Source organism: Anabrus simplex, chromosome 3 (genome assembly GCF_040414725.1).
Source record: "Anabrus simplex isolate iqAnaSimp1 chromosome 3, ASM4041472v1, whole genome shotgun sequence".
In the NCBI taxonomy this organism is placed as follows: domain Eukaryota; kingdom Metazoa; phylum Arthropoda; class Insecta; order Orthoptera; family Tettigoniidae; genus Anabrus; species Anabrus simplex.
The window spans coordinates 436997931-437022543 of NC_090267.1; the positions used below are offsets into that span (position 1 = coordinate 436997931).

At 36.5% G+C, this 24613-nt stretch overlaps 1 protein-coding gene across 1 annotated transcript in view; it reads right to left on the minus strand.

Annotated features, from left to right (window-relative positions):
* HERC2 (E3 ubiquitin-protein ligase HERC2) overlaps positions 1–24613 on the minus strand; it is a 509505-nt gene that overhangs the window by 189275 nt on the left and 295617 nt on the right. The window contains exons 39-44 of the mRNA XM_068226746.1: positions 21850–22201; positions 17025–17302; positions 12755–12971; positions 9039–9208; positions 8457–8648; positions 1767–1956 (exon numbers count right to left, since the gene is read on the minus strand). Of these exons, the coding sequence (XP_068082847.1) occupies positions 1767–1956; positions 8457–8648; positions 9039–9208; positions 12755–12971; positions 17025–17302; positions 21850–22201 (1399 nt within the window). The remainder of the gene's footprint in view (positions 1–1766; positions 1957–8456; positions 8649–9038; positions 9209–12754; positions 12972–17024; positions 17303–21849; positions 22202–24613) is intronic.

The following is a 24613-nucleotide window of genomic DNA, read 5'->3' on the forward strand; positions in this document are numbered from 1 at the left end:
GGACTATGATTGGGAAGGAAGCAGTCGTAGCCTTAATTAAGGTACAGCCCCAGCATTTGTCTAGTGCGAAAATGGGAAACCACGGAAAACCATCTTCAGGGCTGCCAACACTGGGGTTTGAACCTACTATCTCCCAAATGCAACCTCACAGCTGCACACCCCTAACCACACGGTCAACTCACTAAGTAAAATATAGTTTTCCGGTGTATGTAATTCAAACGACTTGCCAGACTAATATGTAAAATAACTACCTGGCTTGCTGGGGAAAGCAATGGGACACTACATCAATCATTTCCCTAGTATGCTTCATCAGTAACACCTGGGCTTTCTATGATGACTGTTGGGGAGAACTCATACATTTCATACATTTAAACTCAGCAGAATAACACTTCAATTTTGAACTTATAAAACTTTTTTTTTTTTAATATTGTAAAGTACTTAATGAAATAATGTATATTTTAATGTTCCCATTCCAATATAACTAGTTTTTAAGTTACGGTTACAATGCAGTGAGATACCTGATAAAGTTGGAACTTCAGATTTCTATGCTTTTGGAAACTATTAAAAAAATCTCTGACATGGCAATAATGCTGCCCTTCTGTTACTACAGGGATTTTTCCCATTTAATAGGTCGACTCCATCTCTCTCAAAAGTCAAAGCTAGTCAATAAACAAGGTCAAAATTGAAAGTAAATTTTTTTAAATCCCTTGGCACTACCAGCCCTGAAAGGCCTTTGACCTCCCACGCAACAGCTGCTTAGCCCGAAGGCTAGCAGATTATGAAGTGATGTGTGGTCAGCACAACAAATCCTCTTGGTCACTGTGCTTCGCATTCTAGATTAGTGCCACCATCACACCGTCAAATAGCTCCTCAACTTCAACTGCAGTCACATAGGCTAAGTGGATCTCAAACCAGCCATAAGGATAATGTAAAATTCTCTGACCTGGCCAGGAATCAAATCCAGGGCCTCCATGTGAGAGGCAAGCATGCTACCCCACAGACCACGGAGCCGACTGTTGAAATCAATCATAATAATTGAAATTGCTTTCAATTTTTTGTTTTGTTAATTTGACATTTTCTACAGGAGAAACTGAAATACGGTTCCCTTCATTTTTTATTATGACAAAATTAGATACAAGCACAGCTTCACAATGAAACAGAGTTATTATGACCTGTGGGTGATGTCAGTTTGAATCTTTGTGGCATGTAGTGTCTATTAACTTTGAAGCTACATCTTGAAATGGCATTAAATTATCAAAATTTACCTGAATTGATTCATTTTAGAAACCTGGGACATGTTTGGTCATCAGCTCCAGACACTAGGATGTTGTAATGAGGTGTAACTTTTTTAGTCTAGAAATGGGATAGCGGCCCTGAAACATTCCACATTCCACGGAGGCCCTGAAATATTCCTAGAGTGAATGTGAGGGCAGAAAAGAATCACATTCAAAAAAGTCACTGTCTGGATTCTGAGTTTAGGATATCCAAATGATGTAGTTTTTCAGTCCTATCACAGACCAATAAGATGGTCCAGGTTCAGCTACAAACATGGGTTGGAATGAAGATGAAGAAAACTGGGGAAAACTCACAATAACTTAATCAAGAGTAGCCATGGTCAAACTCAAACTTATTTGATTTCAAACACTTGATCTTCTCATGAGTTGTTATGGAAATAGACCAAAGGGAATATTATTGCCAAAGACTGTCTCTTTGTCTCCCCCACTTTAACCTATGCACCATCGACATGAAACATCCACATCACTTACTTGTAACAACTCCAATACTGTTATGGTTGACAGAACCCCACTTGTACTTGGGGTTCTTCACAGAAGCTTTCACTTTAACTTTGTCACCCACTTTTATGGGAGGTGGTCCAGGGATGGAGGGTGGAAATCCCAATAGTTCAACGTGGATGAAGCGGACCCAATACGTGCTGCCCTTGTGTTGCCAGTCAACCTGAGGTGATGAACAGTACAATTAATTGAATTTCTTAGACATAAATTCTCAAGAGATAATTGGCAGCATACAGGTGAATGAATAAATACTAAAAACAGGAAGCTACGAAGGAACACCAATAAAGGATAACCACAATAGAAGTTCAGTCTAAAGAAAGGAAGCAACAGACAGGAAAAACAATGGCAGACATGAAACCACAAAAGGACAAAGAGTTCACCTTTATACACTTTACAGCATAAATGAAATTTGTTGGAAATATTGGATATAGATCTGCAGAAAGATACTTCAAAGATACTCATGACATGGACTGAAAAAAGCAAGCATATATTTTAAACTAAAGGTGTAGAAATAGAGTATGGCTTTTCAACCAGATTACTAGATTTCTGGGTCAGAGATGAAGGAAAACTAAATGGGAAGGTGCTACATCAGGTTACAGAATACCGAAAAAGTAGCCTTCCTTAATCAGCTGTCCTCAGAACATTTTTCAATGTCTACATTAGCAACCTCCCTCTCAGAGTCCATCAAGAAATAGCAAGAAAAGTTTGAACATACATTGATAATGCACATTTGTGAACCTGAGATGCTGAAGGAATTTGTTAAACATTTTGCTATTTATGGGAAAATCAATCAATCAATCAATCAATCAATCAATCAATCAATCAATCAATCAATCAATCAATCAATCAATCAATCAATCAATCAATAAATAAATAAATCAATAAATAACGTCAGTCAGTCAGTCAGTCAATCAATCAATAAAATCCAAGCGAAAAAGATACATGTAAATTTCTCTGCTGCATGCGGAAAAACATAGAATCATTGATATGTTTTGGGGCTCAGAAGATGAGAGACAGCGAGTACAGATTCTTTGGTTGTGTTCTTCTTAGTAGCCTCTTACAACGCGTAGCGGGTACAGATAATGAATGCATCTTTTCACTTCACCCACAATGGAAATAAAGAGTTCTGATTATTGAAAAATAATTTTCTCTTCCTTCCACTTTGTTCAGAATTTTAATTAATGTTTTCCCATTGAAATTATACACCATAGTTTTGTTTACAGCCTCTCTTTGTAGGTCTAATACGTTCAACATCAACATCTTCCAAAAACATGCCTTTCTGTCCACCAAAATAACGTCATTCTTCCATCCATGTGACGTACACCGATTGCCTGATTACAGCGTCGCTTTTTGTCAATGCATAATTGTTTAAACTAATTCCAAACAGGCCTCCAGCCCAAAAACATATCCATGTTAATAATTGTTATGAGAGATTTCAAATGATCATTTTTTTAAAAGAGTATAACAGTATTTACATTCTTTCACCTTTATGTTATTGGTAGCAGCTCAGTTATACATTTCTCTATACTGTTCTTCAGTTTCTTTAGTGTTTTTGTTAATCAACAAAAAATATGCTTTTGTCTCCATTAATGCAGAATACAACTTAAATTTATCTGACCGAGCTCGACAGCTGCAGTCGCTTAAGTGCAGCCGGTATCCAGTATTCAGGAGATATTTTTTTTGCTACGGGCTTTACGTCGCACCGACACAGAGAGGTCTTATGGCGACGATGGGATCGGAAAGGCCTAGGAGTTTGAAGGAAGCGGCCGTGGCCTTAATTAAGGTACAGCCCCAGCATTTGCCTGGTGTGAAAATGGGAAACCACGGAAAACCATTTTCAGGGCTGCCGATAGTGGGATTCGAACCTACTATCTCCCGGATGCAAGCTCACAGCCGCGCGCCTCTACGCGCACGGCCAACTCGCCCGGTATTCAGGAGATAGTGGGTTCGAAGATTGTACTAGACCTGCTTATAAACTTGAACTGGATTTGTTTTGGCATGAAATAGAGTTGATCTTTTTAATCTTTTGACTGTGATCATTGTGTTATGAACATCAACTGGAATTGCTTCGGCACGAAATAGTGTTAATTTTCTACGTACTCTTTTTGATCATTGTGTTATGTGTTTTTAGAACTTTATGATTTATTTTTTGCACTGTTTTCTAATTGGCTGATGATGACACTTCAAATGTGTTGAAACCGGTCCCAAATGAACAGGTTGTGACTTCTATTTGGTTCAACTTAATAACAGAGTACTGAAAAGGCTCACCCTTCCTTCTATTTAATACTGTATGTTTCTCTATTCAATACGGAACAATCATGAAGTTTTTAACTTTAAATAGATTTAATACAACATGAATCGGGACTTCGAATTTATGATGTGCTAAACGAGAAATCACCTTAATGAGGAACGCGCAATACGAGGTTACACTGTATTTTCTCGCGTCTGGTTAAATTTTGGAAAGGCTATTCCTGAGTAATTTATAGTAAAAGGGTTATCATTACTCTATTTGTGCTTGAAATATGTTTTCATAATACATATGAGGTTAAGTTAAGTTAGGCGACTCTGTCTGAATAAGAAAACTGAAAAGTTTGCCACAGAAGCCACTGGAGTGATACTACTCCAATTCTTCAGAATGAAATAGAACATCCACGTTCACGTTGTCACAGAATTAGAAAAATAATTTACAAATAGGCCACAGTATGCAAAATAGGCGAAAACGCAAGTTTTAAGCAAACAGATTGCCGTTACATACCAATTGTAACGTACGTGGGGTTTTCCCAAATTTTACGAAAAAATAGAATATAATGACAATCCACTACAGCGAGTAAATTTTTCGCCGTTATGAATTCTCGCTATAACAGACTTCTACTATACTGTTCGTCCATAAATAACATTACCATAATATGAGAGTTTGGGAATGTCAAGATCTGTGTTAGCTGTATCTCATGCAGCAGTAGTATGGTACCTGATACAGATAACAGAATACTGTTGCAAAAAATCACCACGAATGACACAGACCCATTATGTGCTGCCCTTGTGTTGCCGGTCAATCTGAGGTGATAAGCAATACGTTTAATTGAATTTTTTATAAACTGCATTCTGGAAGAGAATTAGCTGCGAATTCACTAGGTGACAATAAATATTAAAAGCAGAAAGTTATGAAGGATGATAGAAAAACACACATGGGGTAAACCCAATGACAGGTCAGTGTAAATAAAAGGACAAGTGAAAGGAAGGCATGGAAATTACAGGCATAAAAGCATAAAGGCCAAGTCTTTCATGTTACACAAAATGTAACATGAATCGGGACTTCGAATTTATGATGTGCTAAACGAGAAATCACCTTAATGGCTTTTAGTGCCATGAGTGTCAAGGTGGGACGCCTGGTGCAGGTCTTTCTATTTGAAGCCCATGGGCAACCTGCATGTCAGGATATGGGATTATGATGATGATGATGATGATGATGATGATGATGATGATGATGATGATGATGATGATGATGGTAAGTAGTAGTAAACTCGTGTCCTCACCCTGAGGTGGTGCAGCTCTTTTCAGGCACACCCCCATTGGAGGTGAGCTGCATGTACCATTTCAACCACATACCAGCCCTCCTGTCAGTTTTAAATTCCTGGCAGTACCGGGAATCGAACTCGGGGCCCCGAGGACGGCAGCTAATAACACTAACCGTTACGCTACAAAGGCGGACATGATCATGTCAACGCATAGCCTAATCCTTTTGAATAACATCAAGGGGTCTGCTTAAGGTGTAACGTTGCCATCCGATGGACGAATCACCATCAACAGTATCATATGCCCTCACTTCATATGAACACTGCACAGAAGTTTGTAATTGAATCCAGGCCTTTAGCACGCAATCTAGGGATCCAAAATTGTGTACCACAATCACTCGTATTCTACCGGCCAACATTCTAATAGTGACATTTTTTCCATCAATGAGACTCGAATTGGCTAAATTTAAAGGAATCATTTGGGAAGGAGAGAAGAGATTTGTACCTGTTAAGAAGGGTAAAATGACCTCAGACCCTGTTTATTATACAAGCGAAATAAGAAAATTAAAAAGAAAATGTAGAATAGTAAACAGGAAAATCAAAGAAGGTAGGGGGAATAGAGAAACTAGAAAACAGCTAATGAGGGAACTGAATAGAGTGAAAAAGGAAGCAAAAGAGAATTATATGAATGGCATTCTTCAAGAGAGTAATGACCACAAAGGGAAATGGAAAAAGCTGTATTCATATATTAGGAATCAAAAAGGAAAAGGAATCCAAATTCCTACAATGGTGGGAGAAGGGAGTAAACACTATTTAACAGATACTGAGAAAGCAAACCTCTTTAGTAGGGAATTCAGAGATTCAGTAGAAGATTGTCAGGACTTGGAAACCGTAACAGAAGATAGAGAGGGAGAGACACAGAGGGAAACAAGAAGCTTCTCATTCACGAATGAAGATATTTTCAGAGAAATCCAACTGCTTCAGCAAGGAAAAGCAGCAGGAAGTGATCAAATTACTGGGGAGATATTAAAGACAATGGGGTGGTATATAGTGCCTTATTTAAAATTTCTCTTTGACTATGTCATAAATAATAGTGTAATACCAAAGGAATGTAAGGAATCTATAATCATACCAATTTATAAAGGAAAGGGTGATAAAAGGAAACCAGAGAACTACAGACCAATCAGCCTGACCAGTATAGTTTGTAAAATACTGAAGAGTTTAATAGCAAAGTACATCAGAGGGATATGTGATGATAAAAATTGGTTCATGAGGAGACAGTATGGATTTAGAAAGAAATTTTCTTGCGAGGCACAACTCGTGGGATTTCAGCAGGATATATCAGATCAGTTAGATTCAGGAGGCCAGTTAGATTGCATAGCCATAGATCTTTCCAAAGCCTTTGATAGAGTGGAACATGGAATATTATTAAAGAAATTGGAGGGAATAGGATTGGACGTAAGGGTTATACGTTGGATAAGAACATTTCTAAATTCAAGGGTTCAGAAAGTTAAAGTAGGAAATAATATATCACAGGAAGAGAAAGTTTGGAAGGGAATTGCACAGGGTAGTATAATCGGTCCGTTACTTTTCTTAATATATGCAAATGATTTAGGGAACAATATAACATTGAAAATAAGATTGTATGAAGATGACATAATTGTTTATAGGGAAATAAATAACATTGAGGATTGTTCAGAATTACAAGAGGATCTTGAGAGTATCCAGGAATGGGTTGAAGAAAATAATATGAAGATTAATGGAGGCAAATCAACTGTTACAACATTTACGAACAGGAGCTTTAAAACTGAATTTGAATATACTTTGGATGAGGTAGTTATCCCAAAAGATGGCAAGTGCAAATACTTAGGTGTGAGATTTGAAAGTAATTTGCACTGGAAGGGTCATGTTGATGACATTGTTGGGAAAGCATACAGATCGTTACATGTCATAATGAGGCTACTTAAAGGATGCAACAAAGAATTAAAAGAAAAAAGTTACTTAAGTATGGCTCGTCCATTATTGGAATATGCAAACAGTGTTTGGGATCCTCACCAAGAATACCTAATAAAAGAATTAGATGGTGTGCAGAGGAAAGCAGCAAGGTTTGTAACAGGCAATTTCAGGAGAAAGAGTAGTGTATCAGAAATGTTAAAGGAACTTGGGTGGTAAACTTTAAGTAAGAGAAGGGAGAAAACTAGACTTATAGGATTATATAGAGCCTATACAGGAGAAGAAGCATGGAGAGATATCCGTGAGAGGCTTCAGTTGGAAAATAATTATATTGGTAGAACTGACCACAAGTACAAAATTAGAAGGAATTTTAGCAGAAGCGATTGGGGTAAATTTTCATTCATTGGGAAGGGCGTGAATGAGTGGAACAGTTTACCAGGGGTAGTGTTTGATCCTTTTCCAAAATCTGTACAGATATTCAAGAAGAGAATAAACAACAACAGAGAGGGCATTCGACCAGTGCAGGATATTGTAAATAAAAAATGTGTGTGATTAAATTAATTCCATCCCCTGTTCTAAGGAGTTTGGACAGCCGAAGTAGGGGACTGCCTGTAGGGGTGAAGTACAGTGGGGACTTCGAGGGCCCTGGGACCGCTACGGTAGCTCCGAAGGCCCTTCAGGAACTCTGAAAAGTGGTGGCAAAAGGGGCTCTGGTTAAGACGCAGCAGGTCGTTATGCTACTTAGGTTCCAAAATGGGTAAAATATAAATATGTAAATAAATTCAATGTTAATTTTAATCTTATACCAGTTGTATAGTATTATTAGAAGTAGTTTAACATACTGTACTGTATATGAGTTGACTATGTTTGTAAGATATTATAAGTAGAATTTTGTAAACAATATAAATTTATTAAGGATGATGTGTGTGTTTAATATAAAAAATTATTAGCGTAAATTGTATAATATTGTATTCTAGGAAAATTTTCTTCGTCTCCTGTTAATTTAAAATTTAGTGCTTGACAATAATGTATTTTAGTGTACCATTTGCCACTGAGGTAGACACCTCATTTGCAAATAAAGAGATTTTGATTTGATTTGAACCACAGTGTCAGACCGTATAGACTTGACACCTTAACAATCATGGCTATCAGGCAAGCTATATATGGAGTAATACTGTACATATTTCAGAAAATTTACCTGGACATTGAGATCATGCAGTCCTTCACTGTCCACCTTCAGCACTCTGCCAACGTCACCCTCATGGACTTCTTCATATGTCTTGCAGCATCTCACCAACATTCCTTCCACAATGTTGTCACGAACATACATGGCATATTCATCGTTACTCAAGAAATCAGAGCGTGAATTAAATCCTGCACCAGAGTTAGCCTATTTTGAATAAGAAGCAAATTTCTCAATAATAAGACAATGAATTAATGAAAGATAATTTACTGAGGGTACATATCAACCAAAGAAGCAGCAGCAAAGAATTATTTTAATCTGTGTATAACTATTTGATCTTAATACAATGGCTTTTTCTATATTTTCCATTTTCACATTACAATAAAGATTTGGCATCAAAGTAAACAGAAAATGAGAAATAACTTTCTTAATAAGGAGGAAAAAATATAAAAAATATAATGAGGGAAACTCAGAAACTATAGGAAATTATTTTAATGCAATAGTACAAATTTATCACTTTAGTTAATTGTTTATTTTACTTGAGAATCAAACTGAAAAATAATAGCTAACATGCAAGGACAATCTTCCAAAACATACCCCTTCGGTATGTGATGCAGTGATGTCTTCAACTTCCTCAGAAACTGAATCCGAGTCTGACATTCCATCAAATGATGAGACAGTATCTGAGTTTGATAATGCCTGATCAGGATGTTCCAGCAACCAACCTACAAGTGTTTCTGGACTTGGTGGAACCTCACTGGCCACTCCTGTCAAACAAGTCAAAATATATAACTGAAAACACCAACAAGTAACATTCTGGTTGGTTTATAAAATAAAAATTGGGCATGTTACAGTCCAAAGCATTAATTTAATTCAACCGTAGGGGAGAAAGCTTATGAAGTCGTCATATACTATTCATACTGAAGAAATCAGGGTGGATAAGTAACGTAAAATAATGAAAAATAACTACAGAATACAAAAGACAGAGACCTAAAAAAGAAATACTTCATTGTTGCTCTAGAATAACTCATTAGTACTCATTAGCTGCAAGGAGATACTCATCAAAGAGGAACAGTGATGAAGTTAGAAATTTTCACACTGGAAGTAACGTGTATACTACTAGTACAATGAAAATAGAACAGGGGTAACAGAATGAAATAAATGAGGTTTATTTCAAAAGTAATCTCCAAAATTACACAAACACATCATATTACATCAAGTGGCAAAATACCCTGCTTGTAGAACTCCTTTGGCCAAGACTGGAACCAGTTGCAAACACTGTCCAGGACTTCATGGTCAAGTAGAAGCACCGACCCTTCAATGCCTTTCTCAATCAACCAAAGATATGGAATTTAAAAGTTAAAAATTTCATTGTTCCGTATTGAAGAATATCACAATTAAAATTGAAATAATTGATAAGGAGATTCCACCTATTCAATACCAAAGAATAAGAAATGTAGTGAATTACATTCTCATTTAATAATAATTAGAAATGGTACCGGTTTCAACCCTAGTCCAGGTCATCATCAGCCGATTAAGAAATGGAAAACAATGCATAGGATCAGTAGAAGAGGCAATATGAAAAGGAAATGAACGGGGGTAGACACTGTAAAACTTAGAAGAAGTAAAATACAAGTCATTCAAAAGAAAAACAGTGCGCAATTCACTTAGCAGCAAGGCACACGCAGCGCTAGGCAAAGTCCCACAATGATTACGAATAGCGGAGAACTGTTCAAAGCCAGTTATTTAAACACTGTCAGGCATAAAGTCACATCACAATCGAACACATACGAAAGTCCATATTCGTGTAGGAGTTGAAGACGAGCAGATTCATTGAAGCAACTTGCCAGCTCCAGGTGATCAGCGCGACACATTCAATATCAGGCACTGTGGTTTCAAACGCCAAAGTAAAATGGAGAATATCTTGACGATCCAGTTATTTTCCTTGGTTGCGGGAAAGTAAGTATATAGATAAATATAATACAATTCAATATAATTGAGTAAGTAATTGTGCTCCTATAGAATTCTTAGAACAGTTGACGTGAAAAAACAATTGTGAAGAGAAAAAAATATAGTAAAAAGCGCAATACCGGAAACAAATGAAAACGTATATGCACAGTGCGCAATTTTTAAAACCTAAAAAATTCAGGTCTAGATTGAAGTAGTCGAAATCGGCGTAAGGCAGGAGTTGAGTAAGGATGAGAAAAATCGAAATGAAGGTGGAAATGATTTTTTTTTTTTTTTTGAGAAAAGATAGAATAAATTAATAGAGGAAGAGGAATAGTGGAAAAAAGAGAAGAGTGAAAGAAATTGAAGATTAAATGGTGTTGAGGAAGGATAAGGTAGGGAGATGAAGGAGGGGTAGTTTAGGGTGGGTTAGGAGGGTGGATTATTGGAGGTAGAAAATGTGGGTAGGAACTTTGTAAGGCATGGAAAATAGAATTGGGGTTTTGAAATTTAGAATTTTTGAGAAGAAGAATTAGGAAGTCGAAAAGGATATTTGGTTTTTCAGAAATGTTGTTTAAGTTGAAATTTGGGTTGAAGTACTGATCAAGGTGGATAAAGCAATTTTCAGTAGTGTTTAAGAGGGGACCTTTGTTTATGATTTTAAGTATTTTCATATCTTTTTCAATATTCAATTTATTCTATCTTTTCTCAAAAAAAAAAAAAAAATTTCCACCTTCATTTCGATTTTTCTCATCCATACTCAACTCCTACCTTATGCCGATTTCGACTACTTCAATCCAGACCTGAATTTTTTAGGTTTTAAAAATTGCGCACTGTGCATATATATTTTCATTTGTTTCCGGTATTGCGCTTTTTACTATATTTGTTTCTCTTCACAATTGTTTTTTCACGTCAACTGTTCTAAGAATTCTATAGGAGCACAATTACTTACTCAATTATATTGAATTGTATTATATTTATCTATATACTTACTTTCCCGCAACCAAGGAAAATAACTGGATCGTCAAGATATTCTCCATTTTTCTTTGGCGTTTGAAACCACAGTGCCTGATATTGAATGTGTCGCGCTGATCACCTGGAGCTGGCAAGTTGCTTCAATGAATCTGCTCGTCTTCAACTCCTACACGAATATGGACCTTCGTATGTGCTCGATTGTGATGTGACTTTATGCCTGACAGTGTTTAAATAACTGGCTTTGAACAGTTCTCCGCTATTCGTAATCATTGTGGGACTTTGCCTAGCGCTGCGTGTGCCTTGCTGCTGCTAAGTGAATTGCACACTGTTTTTCTTTTGAATGACTTGTATTTTACTTCTTCTAAGTTTTACAGTGTCTACCCCCGTTCATTTCCTTTTCATATTGCCTCTTCTACTGATCCTATGCATTGTTTTCCATTTCTTAATCGGCTGATGATGACCTGGACTAGGGTCGAAACCGGTACCATTTCTAATTATTATTAAATGAGAATGTAATTCACTACATTTCTTATTCTTTGGTATTGAATAGGTGGAATCTCCTTATCAATTAATTCAATTTTAATTGCAAAGATATGGAAGTCGCACGGGAACAGGTAAAGGCTGTATAGTGGGTGTTCCAACACTGTCCACCCAAACGTCTCCAACATGTGTATAACAGCTGCCATATGTGGCCGTGTGTATCATGCAGTTTGCTGCATGCAAACGGTGCCAGGTACTGCAGTATGGAACATTGCTGACTGTTCAACCATGGTCCAACAACTCAAGCATAGCCATGGTGAAACGAACATTCCATGACAAACAGTCTCTGATATGTCGATGCATGTCTCTCACTTTAAGGATAAAGCTTGTAGACATCTATGTGTGGCCAGTTGCGATATATTGTAGAGAAACCTGGACATTGAACAAAGATGACAAAAAGACTAGAAGCCTTTGAGGTGTGGTGCTGCGAAGTTTGGGGGGGGGGGGGGGGAAGGTGACCAATGTGGATGTACTCAAGTGAGTTAATGAGAAGCAAGAGCTATTACAAGTAATTATTTTCAAATTGACCGTATTGAAGTTCAATTATTAAATGTTAAACATTAATTGAATAGGTAGTTTCAATAAATTAATGTTTAACATTTAATAAGCAAGAGCTAATCAATCAATTCAACACAAGAGGGTCAACATGGCTTCATTGAGAGCAATTTGAAAAATAACTGCAGAACGGAACGACTAAATGTACAAATATACATCAAAGACAGGAAGTAAACACAGAAATATATATGAAGAATAAACATGATTAAACCACATCAAGACTATGGGCCGAGTTTTTCTTTTTCAGCAGAGTACTTTGCTTATATTGTAAAATAAGAATAACGAGTTGTATATACCTAGAGCCTTGATGGCACACTCCACACTACGGCGAGCGAAGCCCATCTCAGTAAGCTGGCCTACTAAAGGTGATAGGGGAGGTGATGGTAACTGGACACGTTTTATTCGTCCAGTTTTGTTACTTGATGGTATAGAACATTCACTACCAGGAGTAGGTAGTTCCACTCTTGCCCTAGCTTCTGATGCTAGGAACTGACATACATTCAATGCTGCACTCTGGAAAAAGAAAAGAAATGTCAATCTTACCACACAAGATGAAAAGAATTAAACTTATTGATTTACGAGAAAACCTAGACTAGCATGAAAACATCTGAATTGAAAGAAAAACCTTATATAAAAAATGTAATTGAACTAATCATACCCTAACCGCTGCTGATTTAGATAAGGCTACCTAAATTGGATATAATATAAAGGAAGATCACATTTCCTGTCTTTAAATAATGCCAAACCTATAAATCTGAGACATCTAACACTGAATACAACAAAATTATTATACCAACAAAGGACATAAAACATAATAAAATTACAACAAAATCTTGCAGAAAATATTGAAAAATACTTGATACAGATTTCCAGCATACTACTTCATGTCAAGTACATACCACATGTTAAGTACAGTACAAAAATTGTCAACTGTGAGACGCAAACCCACAGCCTTCACACTTCACATTCAATGTTCTCTCGATTAAATTACGGTGGCTTAGGTCATTCGTGTTCTGTTAGCAGGGATCTGAGTTACAGGTCTAGCAATATGGCCATTACATCTATAGCATGCACATTAGTCATCTGCTGCAGGCCATTCAAATTAAATATTTACTTTCATGACTGTATTATACTTGAAACAGACCTTCAGCTAATTAGGTTTTGTCAAGTAGAGATATTAAGTATAGAACAAAAATGGCCAAGTGAACACAGGTGGCAAAAACATTAACAAATACTCATCTATAGCAAAAATCTTGTATACTGCAGTATGGTAAGCATTCTAATATAGTGTAGAGATGATATTGCATATTAATCTTAAATTATTAGAATTCTTCTGGTTATGGATATAATTGATGGATTGATGATGATGACAATGAGGAACTTACTGGTTTTACGTCCCACCAACTACTTTTAGTTTTCAGAGATGTTAAGGTGCCAGAATTTTGTACCACAAGAGTTTTTACGTGGCAGTAAATCTACCAACGTATGGCTGACGAATGTAAACACTTTTAAATACCACTGGACTGAGCTGAGATCAAACTCACCAACTTGAGCTCAAAAGACCAGTGCTCTACCATCTGAGCTACTCAACCTGGCTTACAAGATAGGGATGTATCGAACAAGTATCAACTATTAGTTTTTTTTCCTTTTTAATAAAAATTATGGTATTCTATTTTCTTCTTCCTGGCTTTTTACCAATTTGGATTGAGCACCACATGTAGCTTCCACCCTATGAATAGAGTCAAAAAATAACAAAACATATACACAGGCCTACATTGATATTTTATCATTTTTACACGAACAAACAATGTTTTATTCATTCATTTGCCATTATTTCACAACTTTGTTAGTGAGTCGTGTGTTACGATAAACAGCGACTTATAAACATTGTTAGAATCTAAATTACATCTCCAGGAAATAGAATTTGAAGAAATACAACAGATTCAGCAACAGCGCAACAGTTGTTCTGACCGACAATAAGATACCTCCACAATCTACCTACAGATTGGACAAGGGAAAAAAAAAAACACTGATAGTAAACAAAAAACAAACAAAAAACTTTTAAGTACTGGGGATGCTTTGTGTCCTCCAAGAATATCATGGAACAGGCAGGAAGAAAGAAGCAAAGTATAAGCAGTTACTAATTCTACACTGTTAACTAATTCAGAATACAATATGTCCATAAAGTTTAAAGTTCACCCTGTACTACAAACATACATTAGCAATACTGATTCAAAGACTAGAATCAGGAACATACATCAAATTGAAAATTTCCAGAAAATGAACCAAAGATTTTTCATTCTTGCCTTCTGGAGACATGAAAAGATAAAATAATAAGTATAAGGTCAAAATGATGCTGCTCAAAACCTATTAATCAATCAACACTGATCTACGTTTAAGCCTGTCACCCATGTGGCGGATTACCTATCATTTGTTTACCTAGTCTTTTCTTAAATGATTTCAAAGATGTTGGAAATTTATCAAACATCATCCTTGGTAAATTATTCCAATCTCTAATTCCTCTTCCTATAAACTAGTATTTGCCCCAACTTTTCCTCATGAATTCCAACTTCATCTTCATAATAATAATAATGTTATTTGCTTTACGTCCCACTAACTACTTTTTAAGGCCTTCGGAGACGCCAAGGTGCCAGAATTTAGTCCCGCAGGAGTTCTTTCACGTGCCAGTAAATCTACCGACACGGGGCTGTCGTATTTGAGCACCTTCAAATACCACCGGACTGAGCCAGGATTGAACCTGCCAAGTTGGGGTTAGAAGGCCAGCACCTTAACCGTCTGAGCCACTCAGCCCAGCAACTTCATCTTCATGTTATGATCTTTCTTTTTAAAAACTCTGCTCAAGCTGTTTCTAATAGTGTCATTCCAAGCCATCTCTCCACTGACAGCTCAGAACATTCTGCTTAATCAAACTGTTCGTCTCATTACTTCCAAGTCTTCCCAGCTCTCAACACTACTTGCTTGTCAGAAATAACCTAAAATAAATCATGCTACTTTCCTTTGGATCTTTTCCAGTTCTCGAATCAAGAAATTTTGATGAGGATCCTGTTGTATGTCCGGCACTCCCTTCTCGCTCCGCCGGCCAGCTGCACGCGCGCCTGTGTATCATTCTGCTAGCTTCGACGCGCAGCCCTCAGTGCGCGTGCCTGACCATCGAGTGTACTATAAATAGGAGCTCCCTGCCTGCTCAATGGCCCACTTGCCCCGGTGTCCAGCTCCAGAATACACCCTACGTCGAGCACGGAGGCTACTCCTCTTGAAAATGTGCTTCGACCAGGTGGACTGAATTTCTGGCAGTACGAGGTTTCACCTCTGGTCACCGCTCCCTTACCTGTTTCCGCTGCCTATGTTCCGTAATTCTTTTACAAGCCATTTTCATTCCCTAATTTACGCAAGCTCCCTTAGTTTCGCTAGGTGGAATTTCTTCAATCAATTGAACTTGCTTTTTAGGAATTCAGGCACTTCAACAAACAAGGACTCTCAAAGACATTTATGTTAGTGTGCCAGATAGTTCTCGACTATCAACGTGTCAATTCACAAAGACTATCTTTTCAAGATAGAAGTGTATATAAAGACTGTAAACCTGTACATATTGTATAAAGACAGACTTTTCTCAAGATTCAATATTCCTTTTTGCTTCAAAATAAATTTCTGTTATTTGTGTAAATATCATAAAGTGAAGCAAATAAAAGTTGTGTTTGTAAATTTCAACCTTGGTTACAACAGATCCCATACACTACAACCATCATCTAACTGGGATCTAGCCAGTTACTTATACATCCTCTCCTTTATATACTTACTATAACCAATTAATACCCTCATAATTGTATGAAGAGATCTGTAACCTTTATTTAGAATCGTGTTTATGTGATTACCCCAAAAGAAGTTCTTTCCTTCTATTAATATGTAAGTGCTTACAGTGATCCCTACACGTTACTACCACCCCATCAACATGACTTCTCCTCTTGGTGAAAGTTACAACATGGCTTTTCACCTTGTTTACCACCTGACTATGATTTGTTGATTTGTGAAATCCACCAAACATGGTGCAGCAAAGTATATATAGTATTTATTTTAATGATGTACAGTTTAAACTGAATGGAAATATGGTGATGAACATGAAAAAGAACTGTTCCTTAAACTAAATAAAAACAAAAGGCTGAAAGAAAAGGAGTAAAATATATTTCAAAGTGAGTCACCACTGAACTTTATAATAATACAAAAAAGAAGTAGATTCACAATTATAGCAAAACTTATTCAAATGAAAACTTGGATTCTTTTTAACTATGTATCATGTGCAAAAGAGTTTTCTTACACTGCATAAATATATACAGTACTTCAGCAATGCTCTGGGTAGCCTATCAGTACATTCTGCAATTAATTATAGGAATTATAAATAACTAAAAATAACTAAAACTATACAGATTAAAAAATAAGTTGTGAAGATGTATTTTTGAATTGAAACTTGCAAACTATTTACCACTAGAAATCTAAAACAAGTTTCAGATATGAATAATCTTCAGTTATAGAAACCAAGCTAGGTACAACCTCCAAATCCATTTTCCCAAAGGTGGCCTTGAGGGGTGATGGTTGGGTGGCTTTAACAATAAGCCTCTGAATGAGCAGTGTTTCAGAGACAGGATCAACATCTAGGTCCATCTCCACGTCATCATCTTCATTCAAGGCTTCAAGAGAAGAGGCTGACTCAAGAGTGTGATGTTTCAATACTTGACGGAGGACATTCTGATGGCAGAAGAGTACGTTGCACGCATTCATGGCTGCTAATCTCAGTTGTTGATTACGTAACATGGCTGCACTTACTAAACCTGTGAATGAGTTATACAAAGTTTTAGGACATCATCTTAGGAGAGCTTGAAAATAAAATGGAAACAATCAGACTGCAGGCAAAAACACTTGTAGAATAATAAAGAACCTTAAAATCTTGGGATGGAGGAGGAGGATCACAAGAGAATTAGGTTATAGGAGATAGAAAGATTTGGTAGTGAGCTCGCAGTTGCGATCAGCAGTATTCTGTAAGAAGGAAGTCAGCTCCCAGACGAAACTATCTTTACATCGGTCTGTTTTCAGACTAACTTTGCTTTATGGGAGCGAAAGCTTGGTGGACTCAGGATATCTTATTCATTAGAAGTAACAGACATGAAAGTAGCGAGAATGATTGCTGGTACAAACATGTGGTAACAATGGCAGGAGGGTACTCGGAATGAGGAGATAAAGGCTAATTTAGGAATGAACTCGATGGATGAAGCTGTATGCATAAACCGGCTTTGGTGGTGGGGTCATGTGAGGCGAATGGAGGAGGATAGATTACCTAGGAGAATAATGGACTCTGCAATGGAGGGTAAGAGAAGTAGAGGGAGACCAAGACGACGATGGTTAGACTCGGTTTCTAACGATTTGAAGATAAGAGGTAGAGAACTAAATGAGGCCATAACACTAGTTGCGAATCGAAGATTGTGGCGACGTTTAGTACATTCACAGAGGCTTGCAGACTGAACGCTGAAAGGCATAACAGTCTATAATGATAATGTATGTATGTAGAAGGTAAATGACGATGATGATGGTCCATATTTTTTACCTACACTGATAAGTGTTGAAAAGGATCCGCTGGAAAGCGCGGGGAGTTTTGCACCACTCGACCCACTCTCTGTGTGTGTACGTGTATGTGTGTGTGCATACGTGTTTGGCAGCAGGTGCCTCCGCACATGCAGACTGGCACGTTTTACTTCCGTGTCATCTGAAAGAGGCCTGAATGACTTGTGTAACAATATACGTAAATTAAGCCTACTGTACTTACGTGTGTAACAAGTAACAACGTACATAAATTAGGCCTATTGTACTTAAGTATACAGCTGACATGTTGGTGCTTAATTTTACATTTGTAAGTGAAAAACATACATAAATTAGGCTTACTGTACTGTACTTACGCATAGTGGTTTGCAAGACATTCAGTTAAAGAGAAGAAAGCTATACAGTTTGTAGATGGTGAAAAATTAATAAAGTTTATTGAGAAAGTGGATGCTAATCCACACATGAAACGTATAAAATCGCCCAGATGTTAAACTTTCCTATGACAACTTTAAACATAAGTGATATGTATAGTTCGCGTTCCTAAGAACACTTTTCCTTTTTGTTTTACTGTGTTGGTGTTTTTAAAATGTATTATTTTTTTATTTCATTAATTGTAATTGTAAACACTTGTTTCTTTGTTTTAATTGTAATTATTTTTACATTCAAACCTAACCTTAAATTTAACAGCAAAATTGTTTTTCATTTCTTAGAACATTCCCTCTTTATGACTTTTTTCAGTCCCCACCTAACCAGCTATGACTGTAAATAAATAAATAAATAAATAAATAAATAAATAAATAAATAGAAAACTTCAACAGAAGAAAAATACCAGAAGCAGTTAATAGTTCCAACAAACTGGACAAATGATGATGATGATGATGATGATGATGATGTTGTGTACTTGGGAATAAATTGTAGGAGAGTATTTGGACAGCATGTTATGTACTTCATTTCTGAAATGAATCATTATTTCAGAAGTTCCTAACAAGAAACCATAATTTAATTTTAGTGACTGCCAATATCAGAGCAATAATCAAGCTGTTTAGGCTTTTTCAATAATGAAACAACTAGTAAAAGGCACCAGTGTGACAGTGGGCTCATTAGTTGTAATGCAACAATGGTTATTTCATGACTGAAAGAGTCCAAAAAGCTTTGATATTGATATGACTTATTCATTATTCTTAGCAGGCTTTAGCTCAGATACAATGCTGCATGAAGTAAACAGAGTAGGAGAGCAATGTACAGGTTATTGAAGTAAAAGAAGTTGAAGTTTATCAGTAAATACGGGTAAATTTGATTCAAAATACGGTAGAAGTCCATTATAGCGAGAATTCTTAAAGGCGAACGGATTGTCGTTCTATCTGATTTTTGTAAAAGTCGGAAAAAACCCTATATACATTAAATTTGGTATGAAACGGCAATGAGTTTGTTCAAAACTTGCGTTTTCGCACGATATCCACGTTACTGCTTACTTGTTTGTTATTTTTCGAAATCCAATACTACTTGAAAGTGTATGTTTAATTTCATTCTGAAAACATTATAGTAATCACTCCAGAGGCCTCTGTGGAAAACATTCCAGTTTTCTTCTTCAAACAGCGCCACCTAACCTAACCGTGCATGTATCATGAAAATATATTTCAAGCACACGTAAGGAAATGATAACCTCCTCGGTACAAATTTACATGGGAACAGCTTTTGCCAAATTTAACTAGATGCGAGAAAATATTAACTTATCCTCTGAAATCAGTGGTGTACTCTGCCATATCTTGAGGTGTATCACATTCTTATTTAATTTCAGTATATAATATTATAATTAAGCAATCGTTAACTTCAACTGTTATCGGCCATGTTATTTACGCATTTATTATGAAAATGTGTCATCCTTTCATTTAGAGTTTTCTTTTAGAGAAGAGCAGTAGACTGGTATTACTAATCGACTCCTACATCACCTTAAATAATACTAGTATGTTTTTACTGTTCACCCACCTACTCAATACAATACAATCTTAAAAATTAGGACTTTTTTTTTTTTTTTTTGCTAGGGGCTTTACGTCGCACCGACACAGATAGGTCTTATGGCGACGATGGGATAGGAAAGGCCTAGGAGTTGGAAGGAAGCGGCCGTGGCCTTAATTAAGGTACAGCCCCAGCATTTGCCTGGTGCGAAAATAGGAAACCACGGAAAACCATCTTCAGGGCTACCGATAGTGGGATTCGAACCTACTATCTCCCGGATGCAAGCTCACAGCCGAGCGCCTCTACACGCACGGCCAACTCGCCCGGTAAATTAGGACTTTGTCCTTATCAAAATTGTTAACATAAAATTAATACAATGGATGGTAATGTTTCGCCTATCAATAGTAGGCATCATCAGCCATATTTTTTACCTTAGGAATAGATCAGGTACCTGATTGGAAATGACTTATGAATACTGTTAAAAACTAACTATGTCTTGTAAAATGGATTAGAGATCATTAAACAACTATTGTAGCGTAACGGTTAGTGTTGTTAGCTGCCGTCCTCGGGGGCCCAGGTTCGATTCCCGGTGTTCCATAATAATAAATTTGGAGCTTAATCTATAAGGAAATAATTTATTGCACAGGAATATTTTCTAACACCTACTTTTTTAAACAAAACATCCAATAGACCAAAAAAAATTCACCTTGCGCACTTCAAGACTGTCATCTTTTTGAAACGAAACTCAAGGGAGAGCTGACATGATACCAACCACTACAAACACATAACAGGATAGAAATCAAAATTCTCTTAACATCCTCCCCACCTTGCAATTTTTGTTTACACTAATCCACAATAAAATTGCAACACAATGAAAATAGACAGCAGCATTCTACAATAAAACATTACAATATTTCATTTGACACTGATTTTTCACACAATGCCTGTCTCTTCTGGAATATTTATAAGTCCAAGTTTATCAATCTTCTAGTGACTGCTTCCAACCTCTTCTCAGTTAACTTCCTGTTATCCAACAATTCTGAATGGCCATCCTTCCAGGGGAGACGAACCTCATATCTCCCTTCTTCATTCACCCTTACAGTTTCATTGTAGTGTTTCACGACTTCCTCTTCCATCTCTTTCTTTGACTGAGACTCTGCAGGGTCCTTTATGCCAATGGTTTCTAACTTCCACAAGTCTGATATATCCATTGCTTTACCACAGGTGAGACTGACTAGTGAATGATTGCCCTTAGCCAGATCTCGCTGACCCATTACTGTCCAACCTAACCTGGTTTCCAGTGCATACATATTTTCATCCAGCTTAACCAGAACTCCTGTAAGCAACTTCCCCAAAACATCTGCTCCAAGCAACAAATGCACCCAACATCTGTTCACTGAATGTTTCTAGTTGCAAGAACAGGATAAACATGTTGAGTTTCTAACCTTGGAACATAACCACATATTTTCTTCTTATCAAGTACTGAGACTGTGAAATCCCCTTTTAGTGCTTGTAGTGTTACATCATAAATATTATGGGTCTCTTTGCCAGTTTCTACACCCCCAAACAAACAATGAGACATCACTTCCTTTTCCAGTTTTTGTAGTCCTAACTTCCTACCGCTTTCTTTGGTTATGTAAGACATTTGTGACCCAGGATAATACACAGTATAATAGAGGAATTTTGAAGTGACAGAAAACAACTGTCATTATAACGACGTTCTCGTTATATACAGTACTCGTTATAGTGGACTTCTACTGTATAGCACTATTAAAATCAAGTTAGAATAGACAAAATAATACAGACAAAAATCGGAAGACATACACACCTGGTATTGAACCAGCTTGCCGTCGGTCATTCTGGTGGTGTACTGTGAGAGATACCAAAGTAGCCCATGTGTCAAGCATCTGTTCAGACATTAACATTTTATCCAAATTGAACTGAGCAATGGGACAAGTGGTCACTGAAGAGAGAGGCAGTTTCTTTAAGGTGCCAGTGTCATGTAACTGTACAACTAATTTACCATGCTGGGTGATCTGACACACAGTGCCCACACCCAACTCTTCGGTCTTTACCAGGCCACCAATGCGAGGTCTAGCATCTACACCACCCACTACAGTAAGAGCTGCCATCACAGAGGCCTGGATGTTGAGATACTGCTCACTTTCTGTGTCATTAACCTGAAATAGTCAACATCCAAAAGAAGGCACAGATATGAATACATATAACATATTCAAGAATTAAAATAAGTTTCTCATTTCATATACTGTACCATAACAAGAAGTAAAAGTAAAAAGAACTTATGCTTACTATCTAAATAAACTCAAACTAAAGTTAAGAACAAATGGGTACTTGAAGATTTAAAGATTGGACATGTTGAATAAAACTGTAGGTTTTTTCCACCACAAAGTTGCAATTAAAAAGAAAAACCAAGCATTCTACAAGTATAAACGCCATCCCACTTTACAAAACAAATTATTACGGTAGATTAATGGATCCAACAACTTTATCACCTACATAGTGCCATACTATAGCTTAATATTACAAGTTTCCAATAAGAAAGTTTCAATGTCGTCTTAATTAAGCTACTGAAGGTCCATTTTAACCTTTTCTTCAAATTTAAACTGGGTTGCTTTCAATTGAATTTCACTCGTACATTGATACTGTAACTCAAGATTCAACTTTAGTCACAGACCTCATTATTATTACGTGGATATGGACTAGTCGTCTATTTTATAAAATATTTTAAATCACCAGTGCAACACCATACCAACTTCATTAATTTCTTCGCAAACAATTTAAACAAGCTTTAATTGTAAATTGTCAATTAAGAATTCATAACAATTTCACATTTTGTAATAGTCATTCTTAAGGTTATATTTTGACCAGAACAATCAGGATCCTGATTTTTGTCTTTTAGATGTGAGTATAAACAGGCTGATGATACCCTTATAATGGGCGAAACATGTCCCATCAAATTTTAGTATAATAAAATAAAAAATAAAATGTAAATTCTAACTTTAGGAACTCAATTGTATTGAATAGGAGGATCCTAATAAACTTTAGTAATATTTTTTAAACTGACAGTCCAGTATATCAGTAATGCTATTTAAAAAATTAAGTGTTCTTAATATGCAAAACTAACCTTTGTTACATCTGTTGCTTAATTCCTTCACATTCAGCCAACATCTACTGATCAAACATACATTTTTTTGTCTTTTCATAATACTGAATATGCTAAAAACCATTTTAGGGGAAATAATTTACAAATAAAATCCTGAAAAGCTATACTTTCATATATTAGATGTTCTTAAAATTTTTTTTAAAAATAGTTGCTCTTCAAGATGATAACGTATAAAAGTACAGTACAGTCCAACTTAACCACCTTTACTTATCGAACATTCTGTTTTATCTGACACAAAATGAAAATTGTGGAAAAATTTTGATAAGTGAAGGGTCAGAAGAAAATCTGAATATGAAGAAATTAGCATGGAAAACATGGACATGTGGCATTTACATTAATACAAAAATCTCAATCTGGGCTAATCTGATTTTTCTGTTTAAGATATTAATATCACACTAGCCCGAATAGTATATTAAAATGTACTATTAAAAACTGTAGTCTTCTTACATGCACAGCCTAATATTCAAAGACTCATTTCTGTGAAGGTATATTTGTATTATTCTCTAACTATACTGGTTGTACAGCTGTGTTTCCAAGAATAACGCATGATGTAGGCAGGAAGACAAAAGTTCAAGAATGTTGGCACATTAAGAGAACCTTTCAAAGGATAATGTATGTTTAGTCCTCAGCCCGAAGGCTGGTTGGATCCTCAACAGCTCCGTCATCAGCTGTCATAGATGGCCTAGGCATCACTGAAGAGACGTACTAGGAAAAAGAGGAGTGAAATTGATAGGATTGTTACTGGATTTGTGCAGGAAAAACGAAACTGGGGTTATCTCTTACGTCACAAAGTTATTAGAACGTAGGCATTGGACGTGGCATGCGATAATGCCTCTCTCTCTCTTGCCTAGCATTTATTCCAAATTATGGGGTCCGCTGCTTGCTACATCTCCTCCATTTCGTCCTATTGCTGACATCTTCAGGTTTTAAACCAATGTCGTGCATGTCGGTCTTGATATTGTCAGTCCACTGCTTTAACCCTTTAAGTGCTCAGTTACCAGTTGACTGTTTGGTACCTCAGTGCTGAGTTTTTTCATTCGTATGTAAAAATATTTGTAGAAGCCTCAATTTTTAACTTATCTGTGGGGTGATTAGCTTAAAATGTTTATAAATGTTGGTTGTTTATAAATCTAAATGCAAATGAAAATCCTACAGTTATGTTCAATATTATTTTGAGAGAAAACAAAATTACACTTATGTGCCCATGCGTGCATTATCTTTATACAAAGTAAAGAGCCCAAAATAATATTATTTCCTGAAATTTCAGACAACTAATACATGGAATGTGGTGATAGTTAAATGTTTTCTACTGGTTGTTTGTGATGCCGATTTGTTCAACTATCTGCACCAACTACACTGCCACAAAAGTTTCTAAAAAATCAATGATTTTTGGGTTGTGATCAAACAC